Source organism: Neovison vison, chromosome 4 (genome assembly GCF_020171115.1).
Source record: "Neovison vison isolate M4711 chromosome 4, ASM_NN_V1, whole genome shotgun sequence".
Taxonomy (NCBI): Eukaryota; Metazoa; Chordata; class Mammalia; order Carnivora; family Mustelidae; genus Neogale; species Neogale vison.
This window is the reverse complement of record NC_058094.1, coordinates 79,085,759-79,108,068: the sequence shown is the minus strand read 5'-3', so window position 1 is coordinate 79,108,068 and position 22,310 is coordinate 79,085,759. Positions and strand designations below refer to the sequence as shown.

The following is a 22,310-nucleotide window of genomic DNA, read 5'->3' as shown; positions in this document are numbered from 1 at the left end:
AAAACAAACAAACAAACAAACAAAAGAAAAAAAAAACTTGAAGCCATAAAACTCCTAGAAGAAAACATAGGAGGTAAGCTCCTTAACATAGATTTTCATTATTTTTAAAGATCTGACATTGAAAGCAAAAACAACAAAACAAGGATAGAAAAGCAGGATTACATAAAATTAAAAAGCTTCTGCCCAAAAAAGAAAACAAGCAACAAAATGAAAATGCAACAAAATGCAACTTGCTGAATGGGAGAAAATAATTGCAAATCATATATTTGACAAAAGGCTAATAATCTAAAATATATAAAGAACTCATATTACTTAATAGGTGAAAAAACCCAATTAAAAAATGGGCAGATCTAGATAACAAACTTTTCCGAAGAAGTGATGTATGGCACCGATGGTAGCTATACTTGTGATGAACATAACATAAACTTGTCAAATCATTACCCATGGTACCTGAAACTGATGTACATTGTGTGTTAACTGAATGTGGCCATTCAGATGGCCAACCAGTATATGAAGAAATTCTCAAACCATAATCATCAGAGAAATGCAAATCAAAACCAATGAAATGTCACCTCATATCTGTTAGAATAGATAATATCAAAAAGGCAAGACATAACAAGTATTGGTGAGGATATGGAGAAAAGGGAGCCCTTGTACATTCTCAGTGTTGGATTGGTGCAAGTACTGTGGAAAACACTATGGAAGTTCCTCAAAAAATTAAAAATAGAACTACCATATGATCCTGCTATTTTACTTCTGGGTATTCATCCAGAGTAAATGAAAGCACTAAATTTGAAAATATATGAAGACCCCCACATTTATTACAGCATTATTTACAATAGCCAGGATAGGGAAACAACCTAAGTGACCATCCATGGATGAATGGATAAAGAAAGTTTGGCATAATTATAATATATATACCAAATATATACCAATAATGATATCAAATAATTATATATATCAAAATTATATAGATATTATACTGTATGTGGTATATAATTACATGTGCTAGTGTACATATATACTGGTATATATAGTATGATCACATTCATATAATTATATAATTACTTGGTATAATATGTATAATATTACATATATATTATATATATATAATGAACTATTATTCAGTCATAGAAAAGAATGAAATCTTGCCATTTGTGACAACATGGATGGACCTCAAGGGCATTTTGGCAGGTGACATAAGGCAGACAGAGAAAGGCAAATACTGTATGATCTCTTTTATATGTGGAATCTAAAAACAAACAAGAAAACTCCCAAGCTCATAGATACAGAGAACATATTGGTGGTTGAAAGAGGTGGGGATAGGGGATAGGAGAAATGGGGAACTTTATTTTTCTTAGTTTAATAAGTTGAGTAAGAAAATTTTTAAAAAGACTCAGCAAGTTCTATTGCATGAATCATTTTAAACTGATGTAAGAATGTTAGAAATACAGATGATATATGAGGAAAAATCAGAGCTGATATCTAGAATTTGGGGAAAATATTTAGAATCCTACTATTCACTGTGTTGCTAACATCTCTCAAGAATCTATTCTGTTTTTCAAAAATGCCATATCCATCATCTATCTATCTATCTATCTATCTATCTATCATCTATCTAAACACCCAGGTGGCTCAGTCCATTAAGCATCCCACTCTTGATTTTGGCACAGGTCATGATCTCAAGGGTGTAAGATTGAGCCCCATGTCAGTCTCCAAGCTGGGTGTGAAGCCTGCTTAAGATTTTCTCTCTCAGAAAGGGGAATCCTCCTACACTGCTGGTGGGAATGCAAGCTGGTGCAGTCACTCTGGAAAATAGCATGGAGGTTCCTTGAAAAGTTGAAAATAGAGCTACCCTATGACCCAGCAATTGCTTTACTGGGTATTTACCCAAAAGATACAAATGTAGTGATCCAAAGGGGCATGTGCACCCCAATGTTTATAACAGCAGTGTCCATAATAGTCAAACTATGAAAAGAACCTAGATGTCCATCAATAAATGAATGGATAAAAAAGATTTAGTATAAACACATACACACACACACACACACACACACATACACACACACAGAGAGAGAGAGAGAGAGAGAGGAATATTGTGCAGCCATCAAAAACCAAATCTTGCCATTTGCAATGACATGAATGGAACTAGAGGGTATTATGCTACACAAAATAAATCAATCAGAGAGGGACAATTATCATATGATCTCACTGATTTGAGGAATTTGAGAAACAAGACAGAGGATCATAGGGGAAGGGAGGAAAAAAATGACAAGATGAAACCAGAGAGGGTGATAAAACTTAACAGATTCTTGGCCTCAAGGAAATAAACTTGTTTGCTGAAGTGGAGGGGGTGGGAGGGATGGGGTGGCTGGATGATGGACGTTGGGGAGGGTATGTGCTATGGTGAGTGCCATGAATTGTATAAGGCTGATGATTCACAGACCTATACCCCTGAAACAAATAATACATTATATGTTAATTTAAAAAAGAAGAATAAAGGGGCAAAAACCAAAACCCAAAATTCTATTTCTCTCTCTCCCTCTGCCCCTCATCTGGCCTCTCCCCCCACCCAAAATGATGTATAGAAGGATTTTGAAATCAATGGTACCAATAAAAATCAGAAGAAGTCATATTGGGGTGCTATATTAGTTATTTCTTAAGTTATAGTGTTTTTAAAAACTGCATTTTTAAAAAATGAACTTTATTTAAACTCTGACAACTATTTCGTATTTCTTCCAATTGCTTCTTTGACATATGCACAGTTTGTTACATGTAAAAAAAAAAAAAGTGGAAAGGAGTTGTATTTTTTTTTTTTTTTAATCCAAGAAACAAAAGAAACTCCATTGTGCTTTAAATGAACTATTGATTTTGGGTTCATTTAACTTTAGCAGCAGTAAAGACTCAGCATGTCTTCCCTGCATCAGTCTGTTCATCCTTTTCCCAAACTAGCTAATGAAACTTGATCCATTAGCATTTCCCGTTTAAAGGGCTAATTTCTTAGCTGAAACACATAAGCCTTTTCTAAAACATTTTCTCCTCCAAAATAATATAATGTAATACATGATACCTAAAGCAAATCTGATCCAGCCATTTTTTTCCAGTTCTGACAAATTTATCTAGCTGCCCCTTTCCCAGTTTGATTATTTGCTCATTTAGAGGAAAATCATCCAAATAAGAAAATGAAAAGACAGTGACACCTCAATGTTCAGGTTTAGCTAGGGATCAAAACCTACTGGAGAGCAAGAAGCAGTCCAGACATGCTGAGTATTGCTTTTGGAAAGTCATTCTTGGTGCCAAGAGGTTCATTTACTATTCTTGTGACATCAAGGAAAGCCACAGCAGAATCAAACCACTGAATTGATGCTTCTCTGGTTTGGGTTTGAAAGGAGGACCGAGGAGGGGTTGACCTTCAATATTTTGGGATTGTCGGTTCATCTGTCAAAATATTCTGAAGTTGGCCCAGGGAAGAGCACAAAGAATGATTATAGAGGAACTTCTTTTATAAAATGAAGCTATTAATACTTAGTTTTGCCAGGCTGGATAGAGTCCTAGGGACACTTGAGGGTTATATATTTTTTTAATTTAGTAGCACAAAAAGAGTGCTTTTCCTTGCAGTTGGCACTTATACTCTGAGCCAATTAATTTTGTGACTTTGCCTCTTGTTTTCAAAAGATTACTGGAATGTTTTCAAAAGAAAAGGGTTTTTTTTTTTTTTTTTTGAAGCTATTCGTCTATAAATCATCACGCTTTGGGGACTGAGCTGGATTGCTGGTGGGATCAGAGCAGTCTCCTCTTGGAGACCAGCACTGCCAAGCTGAGCCTGTTCACATGCACAGTTTCCACACTTTTCCTCCAATTTGCTCACCATCTGCCCTGTTTGTGGAGAAAGGCACCAAGAGCTGTTGATCACCATTGCTTGGTTGTCCTTAATGATCTTTAGTTAATGGCCTGGTGGGCGTGCCGGGGGGTGATAAGAAGGCTGACTCAGCTGACAGTGACCTTTTCACAGGTTCTGGCTCCCGGCTTTCTTCAGGGGAGACCCATGATAATGGGAGGGGAGTTTTGGGGCCACAACCATGGCCAAAGAAACGTTTGATGCTAGGTTTTGGTAAGCCTGAAGGAAGGATAGTTCACTTCCAAAAGAAATAACTCTCAGAGAATCTAAGAAAGTACCATCATAATAGAAATGCATTGGCTTTAAAATATTTATATTTATCAGATTTTAAGTAGTGAGAAAATAAGTGTCTTTCTGAACACTTACAGACAACCTACAACAAACGTTGGATGATAACAGCTGAACTAAGTTTGAGAAAAACAAGCCAGCTTTCTGTAATGCTTTAGCTTTTACCACACTACCCTTGCTCGAGGGGAAAATGTGGGTTTCAGAGACAGACAGACCCTTTTATGAGATGTCTGACATGCAGAGAAGGGGAGTTGCTCCCAAACCTCAGTCTCAGTCACGGGGTTTGTGAACTGGAGCAAGTTACACAAGTTTTCTGTCAGTCAGTTTGTCTGTAAAATGGAACATATAATACCTATTGTCAGTGATCACCACATAATTCAGCATCCAAACCAGGACATTTCTGAGAGAGAGGAAAGGCTCTGTTAGTGCACGAGAACAATGAACGTCAACTGGGACCATTCCAAGGCAAAGCAGAAATGGGGTCACCCACTGGGTTTTCTCTAGGAAGGTATGGATATGGTATTTTTTTAAAAAAATATTTATTTATCTGACAGAGAGAGAGAGAGCACAAGCCAGCAGACAGAGGGAGAGGAAGAAGCAGGCTCTCCGCTGAGCAGGTCCTCAGGATCATGACCTGAGCTGAAGGCAGATGCTTAACCAACTGAGCCACTCAGGCACTCCTGAATATGGTATTTGTCACAAAGCAGGCACTTAACACACACTAATTTCTTTGTTTTCTCCCTTCAACTTGTTTTTCCCTCCTGCTTCCTTCATACCACCTAGCTGCTATCATGAAGGGAAGGCAAACACAAGGAATGATTTAGGATTAGGAAAGGCTATTATTCTCAGTCCCACAGCCAGAATGGCCTTCTGAAAATATTAGTCAGATTGTGTCACTCTTTTACTTACTAAAAACTCCATTCCTGATGGTGCCAGGCAAGCTATTCTCTCAACACTTAGGACTCTGCTCTTCTACCTTATCTGCTGGCTCTGCCTTCCCCAGGCCTCTACATGGCCAACTCCTTCACCTTTGTTCAGGTTTCTGGTCCAAGGGACCTTCTCCGTGAGGCTTACTGACTGATTTCCTTCCTTCCTTCCTCCTTCTTCCCTCCCTCCCTCCCTCCCTCCCTCTCTCCCGTCTTTCCTTCTTTCATTTATTTATTTGAGAGAGAGATGGAGAGAACACTAGTGTGGTGGGAGAGGGAGGGGAAGGACAAGCAGGATCCCCACTGAGCAGGGAGCTCAACAGAGCTCGATTCCAGGATGCTGAGATCATGACCTGAGCCGAAGTCAGAGGCTTAAGTGACTGAGCCACCTAAGCGCCCCATCCTGGAGACCTTCTATAAAATATGAAGAAATTCCAGTCCCTTCCCACCCTGGCACTTCTCTCTACAGCTCAAAAGTATTTCTTTTTCAGCAATAAGATCAATATTTTCAACCAAGAGACACATAAAGATTCAGTCCTAAACCGCCAATGTACGTGATCTTGGGCCACAAACCTTCAGTGCAGACTGAAGTGTCTGCACGTGTTTAACACTGAATCTCATTTACCATCTGTTTCTGAGATCAGATTTCTTTGGGCAGTTTGTATCAACATGAGCACACCATGATGAGTGCTGAGAAAGCTTAATTCTCGGTGACCTGAGAGAAAGCACTAAACAGTCCATTAATTAAATCAAATTAAAGCTTCAGCCAAAGGGTTTGTCTTGGGGAAGTTCAGCTGCACTGCCTGGAGAACTCTATCAGTACCAGAGCTGATGCTCCTACTCGGGAGGTGGTACAGGCAGCCCTCCATGCTCACCAGCACTGCAGGAGCCTCGTACAGAGAGGAGCTGCCTCCCATGGGGAAGAGTGTAGACAGCCCTGGCAGGGCAAAATCCTTCAGTGTTCCCTAGGAATATCTGAGCATAATGACTAACAACAGGACACCAGGAAGTCCCCCTAAACGTAGATAATTACATTCATTTTCTGATTAGGAAAGTCTTCAGAAAAAAAAAGAAAAACCCACAAAATTTACATTCCCTAAAAATACTGTGTACACGTTGACAGAGATGGGGACACAAATGTAAAATTCATCGCCTTCTAAACTTTTTTCCTTAGACTTTGTGATTATTTGTCAGTGACACCCAAGTTTGGGAGATCTGAGATGTTTTAAGAGTTTGTCTCCCGGGATGGAGAAAAGGGCACAGAGAGATCAGGCGCCAGGACCATGTGCAGGTTGGAGAGAGCTGGGGGACCGGCTGCTCCAGACACCATTTGATGCCACTGTCTCTAAATTGGAGAGCTAAATATTTGAAGGGCTTGGGTCTGCCGTCTTCCAGTGAGGACCTACTTAAGATTTAAGGTCCCGCGAGTTTCACTGAAGTAGTCATGTATTTACACTCGACGCAATAACATGGTGTGTGTGTGAGTGTGTGTGTGTGTGTGTGTGTGTGTGTCCATCTACACACATGAGCACAGAAGCATGTTTCTCTCAGATAATTTCCAAAAGTTACCACCCAGTGAAAATCTGACAATGTACCCCGGGAGGAGAATGGAAGCCTGCAACTTTGGGGATATAGCTGGAAGAATGATATTTTTATATGACTTACTTTTTATTTAATAGATGAAGAATTTTGGGAGGCAGCACATTTGAGAATCCCTGGATGGTTTGGATCAAAAGGCAATAACACCACTGGGCCATACTGCATAAGGAAGATGAGGCAGCATTTCAAGTGAGCTCATTTTGGAGGAGAATCTAGCCCCAGTCTGGTTGGGAGGGCTTGACAATGCCAGTTCCCTGCCCCCCTACCCTTCTGCAGTCACTTCCTGGGTCTGTTGGTCCTCTCTGGACACTCACTCCAGAGTCAGAGTCTGGGAAGCCAAATTCATTCGTTCACTTCTACACATACAGATCTAGGAGAAAAAGCCAAAGTCCAGAAACAAGTGGACCCTGAAAGAAACTGGGGAATGAGAACAAAGTTGGGAGCAAAGGGCCTGGGAAGGTATCCTTGGTTTAGGGCCCAGTTCTGTGTACAGAGCTGCCACAGCTCATTCTAGATGACTCATACTTGAGTGGTTTTGGGGGCAACCGAGAGAGATCATTGCACAGCGTTTTTTGATAGATGGTGGATTAGTAAGCATTCATTTATTTAGCATTCCAATACATTTACATGTATTAGGAGCTGGGGGTTCAGAACTGAAAAAGATGTGAGCCCTGCACTTCCAGCATGTGAGATTTAGGAGGGGAGACCAAGATGCCCATTATGCAGGTATGTGCACTCTGGGGGGGGGTGGTGCGTTTGGTGCATTTGGCTCAGGGGCAGACCATGTACTGGACTACAGACAAATCTGTGAAAGCAGCCAACTGCTCCATAGACCATTGATGATCTTAAGTGACTTTCATAGCAGAATCACCAAATATTCTTTAACTATTTATTCAAAATCATCCTAAATTGAGAAGATTGCTTCCCTTTAGGCTGTTTCTCTGGCAGTAGCTGTTTTAATGTAGGAGGAAAATTTCCTGGTTCTACTATTTTATTATGACATTCTAATACTAATGAATGGCATACTATGGTATAAGGCAGCAGCCTGCTACTTTCCATATTTACTTCCAGGGCTGACTTTGCTTGGTCATCAGTACTTCTCAGTTCAATATGACTTCTTAGATGGGGTTAGTGGTGGTCCTTTCCTTCTGAACCATATACTGGCCCTCCATGACCCTATGGACTCCATTTAGTTCTGAAAATAACATTCTGGTGTCTAAATATTTAAAACATTCCATTCCAGTAGCTTTGTGAAAAGGCTTCCTCATCACCATACACCTTGAGTATATTGTACCTTGGATAATCAAGAAATGGGCTACCAAGGGAATGAAAAACTTCTAGGCACAATAAAATATTAAGAAGGTGATCTTTCAAATGTAATTCAAATATAATTAAAGTTATAGGACTGTACTAAATATAATATATTTTATAAATAGTTAATTGGATTCAATTTCTTTACATATTCATTCAAAAATCAGACAGTATAGGTATGAGACGATCTTTCAGGATACCCTCCAGGTTATTCCTTCTGCATTGTTTTTATCATCACGTCATGGATTTGAGTCTTCACAATCAATGACTCTGAGGGCTGCAAAAATATAACATTTTTCACCATTCATAGCTAATTAGAATCATGCCCTTCCTAGAGAAACTTCTTGGGGTGATAAAAATATTCTCTGTCTTGATGGTAGTGGTAGTAATAGGATCTGTAAACAAAGTCTACATGGTTCCCCAAACTCATCAAACCTTAAATGAGTGAATTTTGCCACATGTAAATCCCATTTCTACAAACTTGATGTAAAAATAATCCAAGCCCCTATTTCCATGGGTGATGGAAATCTTAATTGTTGTAACTCAAAATAAGCTCAGTCACTTCCAATATAACACTTAGTTTCTTTTGGTAAAAAATTGGTCAATTTAGAATTCTTATTCTGCTCACATCCTTACTCCATGTCACCCTCAGTTCCTGGATGTCACCCTCAGATGTGAAGAGGTCCCTTGGTATGGCTATTCCTGAGGCATCTCATTCTACTTCCTCTTTAGGTATCACCTCCTGCTCGTCTACCAAAGGAAACACATGTCCTACCATGGCTTTTTTTTATCCTCTCCTAAACTTGAAAAATCACATTTGAGGAATTTATTTCAGTCCACTTTCCAGTCATGTGACATTTTTAATATACCCTTGTGGCTAAGAAATTATATATCTATAGATCTCTATCTATCTATCATCTATCTATATATCTATATATCCCTATAAAGAACAAATATGTATATTTTTAACCCTATGCTTTCTGTAGTAAGCAGAGACAAAAGAATCTAAGATTTCTTATAAGGAAATCTTAAGGATACTATTTATGGAGATGTTAATGCTTAGAGTTGATGCTGATAAATCATCATTTACAAACGCTTAGAAGATTCTGGCCTAAAAATGATGTCTGAGGGGGGAAAAAACAAACTTCAGGTGAAAACTGGATTTTTGTGTCACTAATGAGGTGATGTTAAATCTTACTATGTAGCCCACAAGTCTGTCGGCCCAAAGAATGCTGAGCTTTGACATTGATATGTGTGCTATGCATTCCTTGAAAGAGGGGAAAAGTTTTGAAATGACTGTAAGTGTGGGTAAATATAAGAATGAGAGAGTTGAAGGCAATGACATTGAGAACGCAAGTGAAAGAAATGCCCCCACCCTTGGTGAAAATATAGAGTTTAGCTAGGAACTGAATTGGATGACAGTTGTAGCAAACAGGCAGACAAGCAATGTTATTATTGGGTGCTTATGGCAGACTTTATCTGAGTGAGTAAGGCTCACAGTAGCTGAGGCTCCTGACTAATAACCAGAAAGAAAAATTTAGCACCAACTATGGTAAAAAGAACATTAGGAAAATTGGAGGCAAAAATGTCCAATATTTATGGATAACCTAAAGCAACAAGTTAACTCTTTCAATACTTTCAGCTAAATCATGGTGAGAGATTTATATTAATAACTACTTAAAATCTGGTGCTTTAAGAATAGTTACTTGCAGCCAGAATGATTGATTAGTAATATTTGTCTTTGAATATGTTCAAGTAAAATGATCTCTTCCATTCTGTATAACATCCAGGTCTAGAAACCCAGTCTTGAATTTTTCAAGTATTTGAGACCATTGTAAATTTTCTTCTAACTCACATTTTTAGCTTACTACTGCTCTCCCTTAGGATTTCACCTCCCTGAGTGTGTGTGTGTGAGGTCCCTCTCTTAGAATAATCTGTTAGCCTTCCACATTTTTACAACAATGCCAGTCTTTTAGCTAGAACATATGGTCCTGCCTTTGAATCAACAACCCTGAGACCTGACTTTCATGCCCAAGGAGAGAGACTGAACAAAGAATTCTCTGAGATCTTCACTTGCTAAGACTTGTTTAAAACACATAATATTTTAGAGTGCATCTAGGCAATATGCTAACCAGGTATTCTTTAAATTCTCCCTTTCTTTACATTAAAGGAAGAATTTTGTATTGCTCTATTGTTATGAATTTAGCATTAAAAAAACTATATGCTCTTGTTGAAGAACTATAGCAAATACTTAGTGAATTATGTAACATTGTACAATTAAAGTTGAGTCAGTGTTAAAGATTTCAGCAAAATGTCTGTTTCTCTGGGTGGGATTATATGTTTTCTTTCAATTTCCAATTTGAACTATGTTTCTCTCTTTGATGTGGTTTGAGGATAGAATTTAGTGCTCAACTATGATATCCACTTTGTTCCAAATATGTAGTGCATTTAATTCTCTTTGAATTTTGGATCTCGAGGTTTTTTTGTTTTGTTTTTGTTTTTGTTTTTGTTTTTTGGTGCTTGTGTAGTAAATTTATAGCAGCTTCTGGGAATAAAATGTTAAGAAATATTTAAGTTGTGTGTAAGTAGCAGGCAAGGTGCATGATTTGATCGTGGGACAATGTGTATGTTGGTTGTACAATGTGTATAGTCTGTTGTGATAGAGGGAGCACTGAGTGTTGTTCTTTGTGATGATCTCTGTCTTAAATAATTTTTGATATGCCTTTTTTTAGACCTTTAACAATGTTTTTTTTGTTTTTTTTTTTTTACTTTAGATATGTTTTAATCATTTAAATGTCTTCATTTTACTTTTTAAGTTGTAAACAAGTTCACTCTTCCTCTGAAACAATGGAAAAATTCTCAGTAAACAGAAGCAAGTCTTCCCTATTAAGACTTCTGATCATGTTTGTCCACATATTTGTTTTCATGAAGAATTCTAGCATAAGTTTTGGCTTAATTCAGTTCAGGCAGTTACCCAGGTTGTAAGACCAGATCTTCTTTATAGGAAGTTTAAAAGATTTCCTTTATTGTCCTAAATTCATGAGAAGTGTTCTAATTTTCTGCTTAAACTAAGCTGGGTTTCACTCTAGGGTATTTTAAAATATGTAAGACTGCTCAAAGAAACTGATTTATCTTCTCTGCTTACACCATTTCCCAGTATACCACATTTGTCTTTTTAAAGGTCAGGCACGATGGAAACAGGCAATGTTTCTCACTTACCTTGTTTTCTTACTTGTTGGATTTTCATGTCTGAGTTCTTTGGAAAATGTTAATGTGAATTTCTATAAATGCAACTGTTCAATTGCACAGAGTACGAGTTATAAAGTGTTCTAGGACTTGGAATAAAAAGTACTCATTGTGTCCAAGATATTATTCGTATTAGTTGTATCAGCAAGAGCAATCTCTTTTCTAATTAGCAACCTCTACCAGTGTCTCTGAAATTGCCTTAATTCTAGGGTCAAATATGGTGGATTATAATTTGCTGGTACCTCCCTGGTCTCTTTTCAAAAAAATTAAATTTGTATCTCTCTGGTATCTTTGTATTTTTTCTCTCTCTCAAGAGTGCTATTACAAATCTCCATTATTGGAGTGGTGATCTCTGTGAAGTAGCAGCATGAATGACCAGCTGTGATTAGACCAGCCAAACTTTGGGGGGAAAGTTGCCACTTTCATTTAATTAAGAGAGGAAGGGTATTTTTTAAGTTTAATTTTTCAAAATAACTCTGAAAGTATAGTGGTTTATGAAAGTGCATAATTGCTAACAATAATTATTTTGAAACCTTTGGGAAATAGCTGACTCTTATGAAAGGTGAACATGGGACAGCTGAGAATCTGTTTGAGTGGGGTCTGCATGATGAAAAGAGCGGGGACCAACCACCACAGAGAAACTCCTGTCAGCTCCATTAGGCAACATTCTGATTGTTTTTCAGGATATCTAATACATTCAGAGAGAAATGAAAATGAGAAAGACAATATTGTATTTCTGACATTTCAGTAGTGGTTTATGAGATCTACATGTACACGGGCAGGAAGCCAGGCGCAGAGACAGAGGCTAACGTGGTTATCAACCTCATTGGCACCAGAGGAGATTCAGGGAACCGAAGGCTTCATCAATCCCAAAATAACACAGTCAAGTTTCGGCGTGGACAGGTAATAGAAAGATCTTTATTGATTCTTACCTACCATCTGTCCTCTAATTTCTATAACTAAAAAGACACACAGAAAATTCCAGAGCTGCTCATTTGATACCAATTAAGAAGTACGGGTAAGTGTGGGGACTTCTTGGTGTGCATCTGGGGCTGAGAGGAGGTGGGCTTAACCAGAGACAGTACAACCATGAGTAACTCCTAGTTTTTTCTATTAAAACAAAAACAAAAACAAAAACAAAACAACCAAGATTATACTTCCAGCTAGGGCAGTCTAGCTCGTAACAAAGTGACTAGCTTGCTGACAGCTAGAAACATTAGATAAATACCTTTTAAAATTGGTTTTAAAGGCATTGGATGGCTGCCAAGGGTCAGTTAGGCTGCCAGTCAGGGTGTGAGGGTCCAACACCCGGGAGAGAAAGGAAGTGTGGAGGAGAAGCTGGTATTGGGCATCGCTTTCTACCATTTGTAAGCAGAAGCTTTGAAGCAGGAAGTCAATCAGAGAGTGGCCATGGGGAGCCCCAGATGCCACGTGGAGATTTGGAAGGTCTCGGAGGACTGGGATTCAGTCTGCACCCAGCAGTAAAGAGGCCTTCACAAACTTCCACTTGCCAAGTGGGACCATTATGTGAGTTCTCCCAAAGCAGAGCCTGGGACAGGTCCTGTGAGTGGTTGATGGGGACAGGGGTGATCCTAAGAAGCACAGCGAAGGCATGAATGTAGAGGAAAGAAGGAAAGAGGAGGAGCGAAGGTACATATGCATTCTTGAGGGCGCCTCTGTTGACAGCAAGGACCTCCAGGACCTCTTTTGACAGGGGGCACCAATGACAGTGGTGACTAAAGCAGTTGAGCAGGAACAAGCACAGTCCTGGAGCGGTGCACATACAATCTGCCCTGAGGCTCCCTCCATCTGCAGGCCCAGGGGGCAGCAGGCACCAGACAGCCATACCCAAGACCTCTAATAGAAAACAGCAAAATATTATCGAGAAATTTTTTAAAAGTCATAAATCAATAGAGATACATTATGTTCCTGGATTCGAAGAGTCAATATAATTTCTCAACTTTTCTCCTAATCTGCAGTTTCAGTGCAATAGCATTCAAAATCCCGTATTTTTAAATGGAAATTAGCAACCTAATTCTAAGATTTATGTGGAAGGGAAACAAGTCAAGTACACCCCAAATAACCAGGAAGATTATTAAGAGAAAAACAAAGCCAGAGGGCTCACACTACCAGACATTGAGATTTATTGTAAAGTTAAAGTAATTAAGACGACATTAATTGGTACAAGGCAAGACAAATAGAACAAAGAAACAGAATAAAGCCAGAACAAGATCCATGTCTTGATGTGCAGCATCAGAGAAAGGCAGCAACTTGGACATCAATTATGATATCCAAGAAATTATGAGCCCCATTTTATAGTAAACCCCAAAATCAGTTTCATACAAATTGAGGTCTCAATGGGAAAGGTACAACAAACAAGTACTTAGAAGGGACTGTAAGAGAAAAACCTTTGTGATCTTGGGGGTGGGTTAGGATTAAAAAAAAAAAAGAAACACTTTTAATGGTGGTAAAATACACATAATATGAACATTACCACATTAACAATTTTTAAGTGTACAGTTCAGTGATATTGAGCACATTCATTCCCATTGTTGTGCAACCCTCACTACCATCAGGCTCCAGAACTTCATCTTCCCGAGTTGAAGCTATACCCGTTAGACAATACATCCCATTCTCAACCCAGACCCAGACAACCACCATTCTACTTTCTGTCTCTGTGAGTTTGGCTCATTTATGTAACTCACCTAAGTGGAATCAAAGAGTACTTGTATTTCACTCAGCACAATGTCTTCAAAGTTCATCTGTGTTGTAGCATGTGTCAGAATTTCCTTTTTTTTAAAGGGTGAATAATATTCCATTATGTGTATAGATAAGATTTCATTTATCCATTCATTAGTATGTGTGCTATTGGATTGCTTCCACTTTTGGTTATAGCAGCATTATGGATAGTTTTTATACATGTGTGTACACATAGAGACTAAGATTTTAAAGACAAAACAAAGAAAGCACTAAGAATAAAGGAAAAAAAGATAAATTTACACCCTTTTAATAAAGACTTCCCTTTCTTAAGGTAACTTGAAGAGAGTAAAAAGGCAAATCACAAAGTGGGAGAAGACATTTTAAAATATATCCTGGCAAAGGACTTGTTTCCAAACTATATGCAGAACACCAACAGACCAACAAGAAAATAGTTAGCCCGATTTAAAACATGGCATGACAGTTGACTATGTCCTTTCTAAAAAGAGAGTATCCAAATAGCCAATAAGCATGAAAGGTCTACCCAACTGAGTTAGTAATCAGGAAAATAACATGAAAGCCATAATCAAGGGTCACTGTGCATAATCAGATGACTTAAACTTGAAAAGAATGACAATCTCAAATACTGAGTAGCTGTGGAGCACCTTCACCTCTCACACACTGAGCACGCATGGTTTGCGGTGGTATAAGCATTTTAGAAAAGTAGACTATCTACTGAAGCTCTATAACCCAGTAGTTCCCCATCAGAAATGTACATGACTATACACAAAAAGGCATGTCAAGAATGTTCCAAGCAATGTTATTTGTAATACCCCTAATCCAGAAATAATTGTTGTTCATAAAAATAGAATAGATAAATAATATGGAATAATATTCACCAATGAAAATAAACAAAACGTTGTTACATAAAGCAACATGGCTAAATTCCATAAAGGTTGAATAAAACAAGCCGGGCAGAAAGAATATACTGTATGATTCTATTTAGAGAAATCTAATTAAAAGTCAGGATATTGGTTACCACTGGGGGAGATTATGATGGTAATGGGCCATGGAGGGGTGCTGTTCATGTTGTATTATTTGCACGGATGTTTGCATTGAGTGTGTTATGTATTTTAATTTGTAGACTACATATCCAGTTAATAATTTAAGACTTCATTTGTATATGCATGCACATGTAGCTACTGCAATGCATTGTTGATATAGAAACAAAACATACTGAGAGGCAGACACCAATGGTGTACATGGTATATTTTGGAGGCAGACCGCTGGGGGATGATTCCAGACTTGGTCTCTCACTAGACATTGATCTTGGGTGAGTAATTGAACTCTGTATGTCTTTGTCTCTTTAACTGTAAAATAAGACAATGAGCAGTACGCACTTCATGGGTTGTTGTGGGGATTAAATATATGAAAAACACTTAGAAAATTTTGTGTATAGTGAGGGTGATATCAAGTATTATTATCACTACTAATGGCAGACTTAAATGGTATGATTATATTTTTAAAATCTTTTTCAGATTTATTTAGACTGTATGATTAAGGAAGGCAAAAATTATATAGCCTGCTTGTATTTGTCTCACAAGGCATAGCGTAGGACTGCATATAAAATAGTAAGTGGAAATTTTTTATAGTATACCACTAATAATATAGTGATATATAGCAATATAGTGATGAACTGATATAGTACTATAATGTTATTTTTTTTCCTAGAGAAAGGAAATATCCTAATGATCATTCAGTTTATTTTTGTTATCACATAGGTTGATATTTTTTCCATTGAGGCAGTGTCTCTGGGAAAACTGAAGAAAGTTCTGATTAGTCATGATGGGACAGGTCCAGGTAAGATGTGCTTTCCTGGTAAGAAATCTGTTTTGAAAATTTATTAAAAGTAGCATAAAAGGCAAGTGAAAGAAAAAGACAAATATACAGGTCATATAAAGTTGAGATGAGAAAATAATTTTCTTTTTTTTTAAAGATTTTATATTTGTTTGTTTATTTATTTATCTATTTTAGACAGAGACAACAGGAGGAAGGGCAGGGGGAAAGGGGGAGAGAGAATCTCAAGCAGACTCCCCTCTGAATGCAGAGCCCAGCACAGGGCTCCATCTCACGACCCTGAAATCATGGCCTGAACTGAAATTAACAGTCAGACACTTAACTGACTAAGCCACTGAAAATAAATTTCTTTTAAGAAATTATATAGTTAGGGGCGCCTGGGTAGCTCAGTGGGTTAAAGCCTCTGCCTTCAGTTCAGGTCATGATCCCAGAATCCTGGGATCGAGTCCTGCATCGGGCTCCCTGCTCAAAGGGGAGCCTGCTTCCCCCCTCTCTCTCTGCCTGCCTCTCTGCCTACTTGTGATCTCTGTCAAATAAATAAATAAAATCTTTAAAAAAAAAAGAAATTATATAGTTAGATGAAGTTTTGTCAGGTTAGGTTTATTATATGACTTTAAAAGTTCACTGCTATGTTACTATGAATGAAATTTCCCAAGAAGACAAAAACTTTAGTGTGTGTGTGTGGGGGGGGAGAGGGTGTGCCCACATGCAAAATTTCCAGAACTACTAGACAGTGTTCAAAATTGCATCTGTCATGTTTCCTGCAGATGTGTTTCTTCTCTGTCCCATACCATACATTCTTCAGGAAAGCAGCTACTTGAGTATAGTTTTTGAGTCCTCCTTTTCCTCCCTGCCTTCCACCTCCTCCATTTCTATTAATCAAGCCCAGTCAATTCTACCTCATTAATACCTTCTTTGCTCCCTCCTGGAGAGCTGTTCAATTCAAGCTTATGTGTTTGTCTCTAGAACCTGTATTCTTTACTGCTAGAATGTAGCTCCACATCCCCACTTATATCATAGTGCTGAAACTGTTTACCACATTTATTTCTACGCTTCTTTTTATCTTCTGCTTAATATTGAGTTTTTGAAGTCTGGCATTATATTTTATTCATCTTAAAAAAAAAACATTTTATATTTTATTCATCTTTACTCTCTTTCTTAGTATAGCATTGAATAGTATGGAGGTTTAATTAATGAAAATTTATTGGATGAATGGATTTTTAGTTAGTGAAACAATTTTGGGTAAAATCCTTGAAAAAGAATGAGGAGAGCTTAAAATGGCCTTTGGAAGAAAGAAGCATTTATTCTGGATGTGAACCAAAGAGAAAAGAAGAAGAAAAGGGAAGGTAGCAGTGTATAGAAAGAACGGACATGTGTAAAATGAGTTGAGGATCCTATAGGGGAAATTATTAGAAAGAGACAGAAATGAGAAATTGAATAGAAAGACACAGTATGCTGCCTTCTCTATATGGTGTTGCTGCAGAGGGGTATAACTTTTGCACTATTTTCATGATGGATGGAAGCTGGCATCGTCCTGACTTTATGCCAAGTCTCCCCTGCAAACAGTGTGGGGATTTGCAGAACAGCCCGGGAGAGGCGAGACTGGAGAGTGGGGCGTGGGTCAGAACAGAGCAGTTAGCAGAAATCCCTGGCTTCATCAGGCTGTCGTTTCAGAAAATTATTTTGAGACTCCTCTTGGAGATGAGTGAAGGAAGCCCTGAATTACTGAAAGGGCCAATGTGGAAGGACTGTAGAAACAGGAGTCACAGCACATCAATCACAGGGGACGGTTTCTGAAGAAAGGAGGCTGAGTCCGGGAATTACATAAAGGGGCAAACCACATATATGAAGACTGCTCTGTCATTACCGAGGCTGGTTGATACAAAGAATAAAAATGACAGAAGGAAAAAGGAAATAAACGTTGTGATTTTAAATATGCTGAAGGAGCTTAATGACTCACATGGAAAATGCTTTGGGCTGAAGACGCAACACACTTCTAAATATCAGTTTTTTTCCAGTGAAGCTCTGATGAACAAAACCTGTGCAGGTATGGGAATGGCTTCGGCTACATCCTCAAGGCTTATTTTCCCATCTCATTTGTAAAAAGAGAAGCTTACTTACCACATTATTCGTTTAACGTGAATGCAGTTGTATCTGTAGATATTTCTCTCAAATACAATAATAGAAAGCTTCAGGAAAGCCCTACCTTTTTAGCAAAGTTTGTAAAATTTCAGAGTATTCAGGAATTAACTGAGTGTCTTTAAACAAACAAAATAGACTCCTGGGCCCACCCCAGAGATTTTGATCTAGTAGGTATTGAGCTACCAGAAATAAACTTTTAAAAATATGTATTTTTGTAATATAAATATATACTATATAAAACAAATATTTTGTTACATATTTCATATTTTACTTTAATATATTTATTATATTATACATATATAAAACATGTATATATAAGCATTTTAGGGGATTCTGATTCGCGTGGTCCTCAAAGCAGTCAACAGCAAACACTACTTTCTGTCAGAGTTCTTTGCTGAGGGGTTGTTATGTGCCAGGTATTTCACCAGAGACTGGGCATTCAAATGTGAAGAAGACGCGGGTGGTCCTGCCCTCATAGGCAGGGCCTACTGGGAGCAAACACATATGAAATAAGCAAGTGTAATAAAATATGATTCATAGTCTGAAAGTGACCCTTGGAGTGCTACTGGACATATGGCAAGTGTACTTAGCATAGTCCAGAAGAACATGAAATTCTCTGAGAAAAGATGAAAATGTGGTAGACTCAGGGTGAGAGCTAGTTTTTGGTGTGATATCTGGAAATCTTGAAAGTTTTCTCTGGCTGATGGGATGAGACTACTTGAAATTCAATTTTGGGAAATTGAAAGGACAGGCATACCTCCAAAATATTGCAGGTTCCGTTCTGGACCACTGCAAGAAAGCAAATATTACAATATAGTGAGTCGAATGAATTCTTTGGTTTTGCAGTGAATATGAAAGTTCTGTTTACACTGTACTGTAGTCTATTAAGTGTGCAATAGCATTTTGTCTAAGGAAACAATGCATGTACCTTAATTAAAGAATACCTTATTGCTAAAAGATGCTAACCATCATTTGAACTTACACTGAGTAATAGTTGCTAGTCACAGATCACCATAACATAGAATAATGAAAAAGTTTGAAATAATGCAAGAATTACCAAAAAGTGACTCAGAGACGTGAAATGGAAAATGGTGCAGAGAGACCTTTTCGGTGCAGGGCTGCCACAAATCTTTAATTTGTAAAAACTGCAGTATCCCCAAAGTGCAATAAAGCAAAGTACAATAAAATGAGGTATGCCTGTAATTACTTTAACATTCTTTTTAAATTATTTAAACTCTCCTTCCTATATGGTGCACAGTCTTTTCATTAAAATAAAAAATACCATGATAGTTAGGGCATCTAGGGTATGTTTTCCTTTCTTTTCTTTTCAAAATATGGATGATATAAATTCAATAACCAACCATACAAGTTAATCCCAGAACATTATTGATACCAGGACCCCTGCCTGTGTTCACTGCACCCATCCTCTCCCCATGGTAGACATCTTGAGTTTTTTCCTTATCATTTCTTGGTATTCTTATCATTGATTAAAAAAAAAAGGCTCTATTAATTATGTTGGCATCCTTGAAAATGCTTCTGATAGTTTTTGTGCTTTGTAAAAATCATGACATGCTGTATGGAATCTCACATGGCTTGATTTTCTTTTTCACTCAAAATTGTATTTCCAAGATTTAACCACTTTCTTGTGTGGTGCTCATGACCATAATATTCTATTGCATGATTGTACATGATGAATATGTTCATCTCTTGTTAATGACTGATTGTGTCATTTCCAGTCGGCTGTCCCAGACGGAAATGAACATTCTTGTACGTGTCCCCTGGTGCATGGAAGGCGGAGTTCTTCCAGGGTGATCATTCCCAGGTGGGGGTGACTGTGCCTCCCCCAGGGACACTTGGCAATGTCTGGAGATTTGTTTTGGTTGGCATGCTGGGAAGGAGGTGCTACTGGTATCTCGTGGGTAGAGGTCTGGGCTGCTGCTAATCATCCTATTATGTAAGGAGAGTCCCCCCAAACCAAGAACTGTCAGGCCCAACGTTTCGGTGGTGCTGAGGCTGAGAAATGCGGCTCCAGGCTGAATCTGTAGCAGTTAATTGCTGGACCAAAAATTACGGATTCTTTTCAGCTTTATAAAATAAATTGCTTTGTCAAAAATGATTTTACTGTTTTACTCTTACCGTGTATAAGAATTTCTGTTGTTTCACAGTCTCACAAACACCTGGTACACTTAATTTTGGGGTATAATATAGTATTTCATTGTGGTCTCAATTTCCTTGATTCATAAGAAGCGTGAGCTTTCTTTTCTTTTTTGTCTATTGAATTTCATTTTCTGTGGAAATACATGTTATTCTCTATGATATTTTATAATATTTATGATAAAGACTAAAGATGTCTAATAAGAAATGCTCAGAAAGAGTTTTAAAAAGATAGAAGCTGGTTTCCCACCCAGGTACCAGTTCCAAAGTGAGTAGTATATGCTCTAGCTTGTCATCAGGGACCAGGTCCTTGCATCTTGCTTTTATACCATCACCCAGACCTCTTTCTCCTCTGAGTGGGCAGAGCTGGTCACACCACAGAGAAAAGAGAAAATCCGTGGCAACAGTGTCTTCCAAGCAACTGAGATACAAACTGCTCATACTACTTCTGGTCACATCCGATTACTGAGAGGTTAGTCGTACAGTTATCTCTAACTGCAAAGCCATCTGGGAAATGTGCCTCTAACATTGCAGTGATTGTGGGGGACATCAACTAGCAGTTACTACCATAATATCTGTGCAGTGGGATATATTTTGATAAGCTGAAATTCCCAATTTTAACATCTTTCAATTTAACAATATGGTATTTTTTCTAGTGATCAGATTTTCCATCTTAAGAAAGCTTTCTCTACCCCTGAGGTATTGGGAAGGAAGGAAGAGAGGAAGGAGGGAAGGGAGGAAAGAGAGAGAGGGAAGGAAGAAAGGGAGGGAGGGAGGAAGGAAAGAAAGAAAAAATATATATATAAATTCTTGTCCTAAATATTTAGATATTTGTTCCACCTGTAGTTAATTTCAGTGTATGGCATAAGGATATAACCCATTTTACTTTTTCCCATGTGGATGACCAGTTGTAACATCATGATTTATCATTTACTCCATCTTTTCCTACTGTGCTCCACAAAGTCACTTTTGTCAGATACAGGGAAGTTCTTACTTTGCAAGGTTTCTGTACACAAAATTTTAGTGACAATGATTTGAATAACACAAGTCCTTCAACAACGTGGTTCAAATTTCAGTTATCATGGCATGCTCACTGTAACTGTATAAAGTAGAGACTTCCCTGCTGCGTCCTCAGTCCACAAATCACTGTGTATATAATAAATGTGCATCCTGATCTGTGACCAATCACTTTACGTCTTTCACAGTCTGCTACACAGTTCATGAACAGACAGCAAAGCCTGTAGCTATATTGACTACTTGTCTCAGTAATAAAGCATATGACATACTACAAAAATGAACAATTCAAAGGTACAAGCACATCAAAGAAACAAAAGTGATAATACTTGGGATGGAAGTTGAAATCAAATATAAATGAAGTTAGTTATACAAGAAATATCTGACTGTGGGAATGTTGCTAATGTCACCGTTGGAGAGACTTTAAAGAAACAGCCCATCAAACCTAGAGAAGGAACCTTATGACCTTGAATGAGGATGGCAAAAAAGATGAACTTGTCCTGGAGGAAGTGATGCTGCTAAAAACTTCCCATTAAAGCAACTCTAGGAGATGTTTTATGATACTGGAAGCACAGAGAGTACAATGGAGGAAGGTGATGGAAACTTAGAAAGAAGACAATTGCAAAGGCCAGAAAAGATGCTTGCTTTTTTTTTTTTTACTGTTCATTTAATTTTTTAATTTAAATTCAATTAATTAACATATAGTGTAGTATTAGTTTCAGAGGTAGAAGTCAGTGATTCATCAGTCTTATATAACACCCGGTGCTCATTATATCACAAGCCCTCCTTAATCCCCATCACCCAGTTAACCCAGCAGTCCTCAGTTTGTTTCTTATGATTAAGAGTCTCAACCTCTTCGACCTCAGCCACAGCAACATCTTCCTAGGAACATTGCCAAAGGCAAGGGAAACAAAGGCAAAAATGAACTATTGGGATTTCATCAAGATCAAAAGCTTTTGCACAGCAAAGGAAACAGTTAACAAAATCAAAAGACAACTGACAGAATGGGAGAAGATATTTGCAAATGACATATCAGATAAAGGACTAGTGTCCAAAATCTATAAAGAACTTAACAAATTCAACACCCAAAGAACAAATAATCCAATCAAGAAATGGGCAGAGGACATGAACAGACATTTCTGCAAAGAAGACATCCAGATGGCCAACAGACACATGAA

General features: G+C 38.0%; 1 protein-coding gene across 1 annotated transcript in view; it reads left to right on the top strand.

Annotated features, from left to right (window-relative positions):
• LOC122905350 (lipoxygenase homology domain-containing protein 1-like) overlaps positions 1-22,310 on the top strand; it is a 299,796-nt gene that overhangs the window by 268,649 nt on the left and 8,837 nt on the right. The window contains 3 exon segments of the mRNA XM_044246984.1: positions 3,944-4,111; positions 12,017-12,171; positions 15,747-15,825. Of these exon segments, the coding sequence (XP_044102919.1) occupies positions 3,944-4,111; positions 12,017-12,171; positions 15,747-15,825 (402 nt within the window).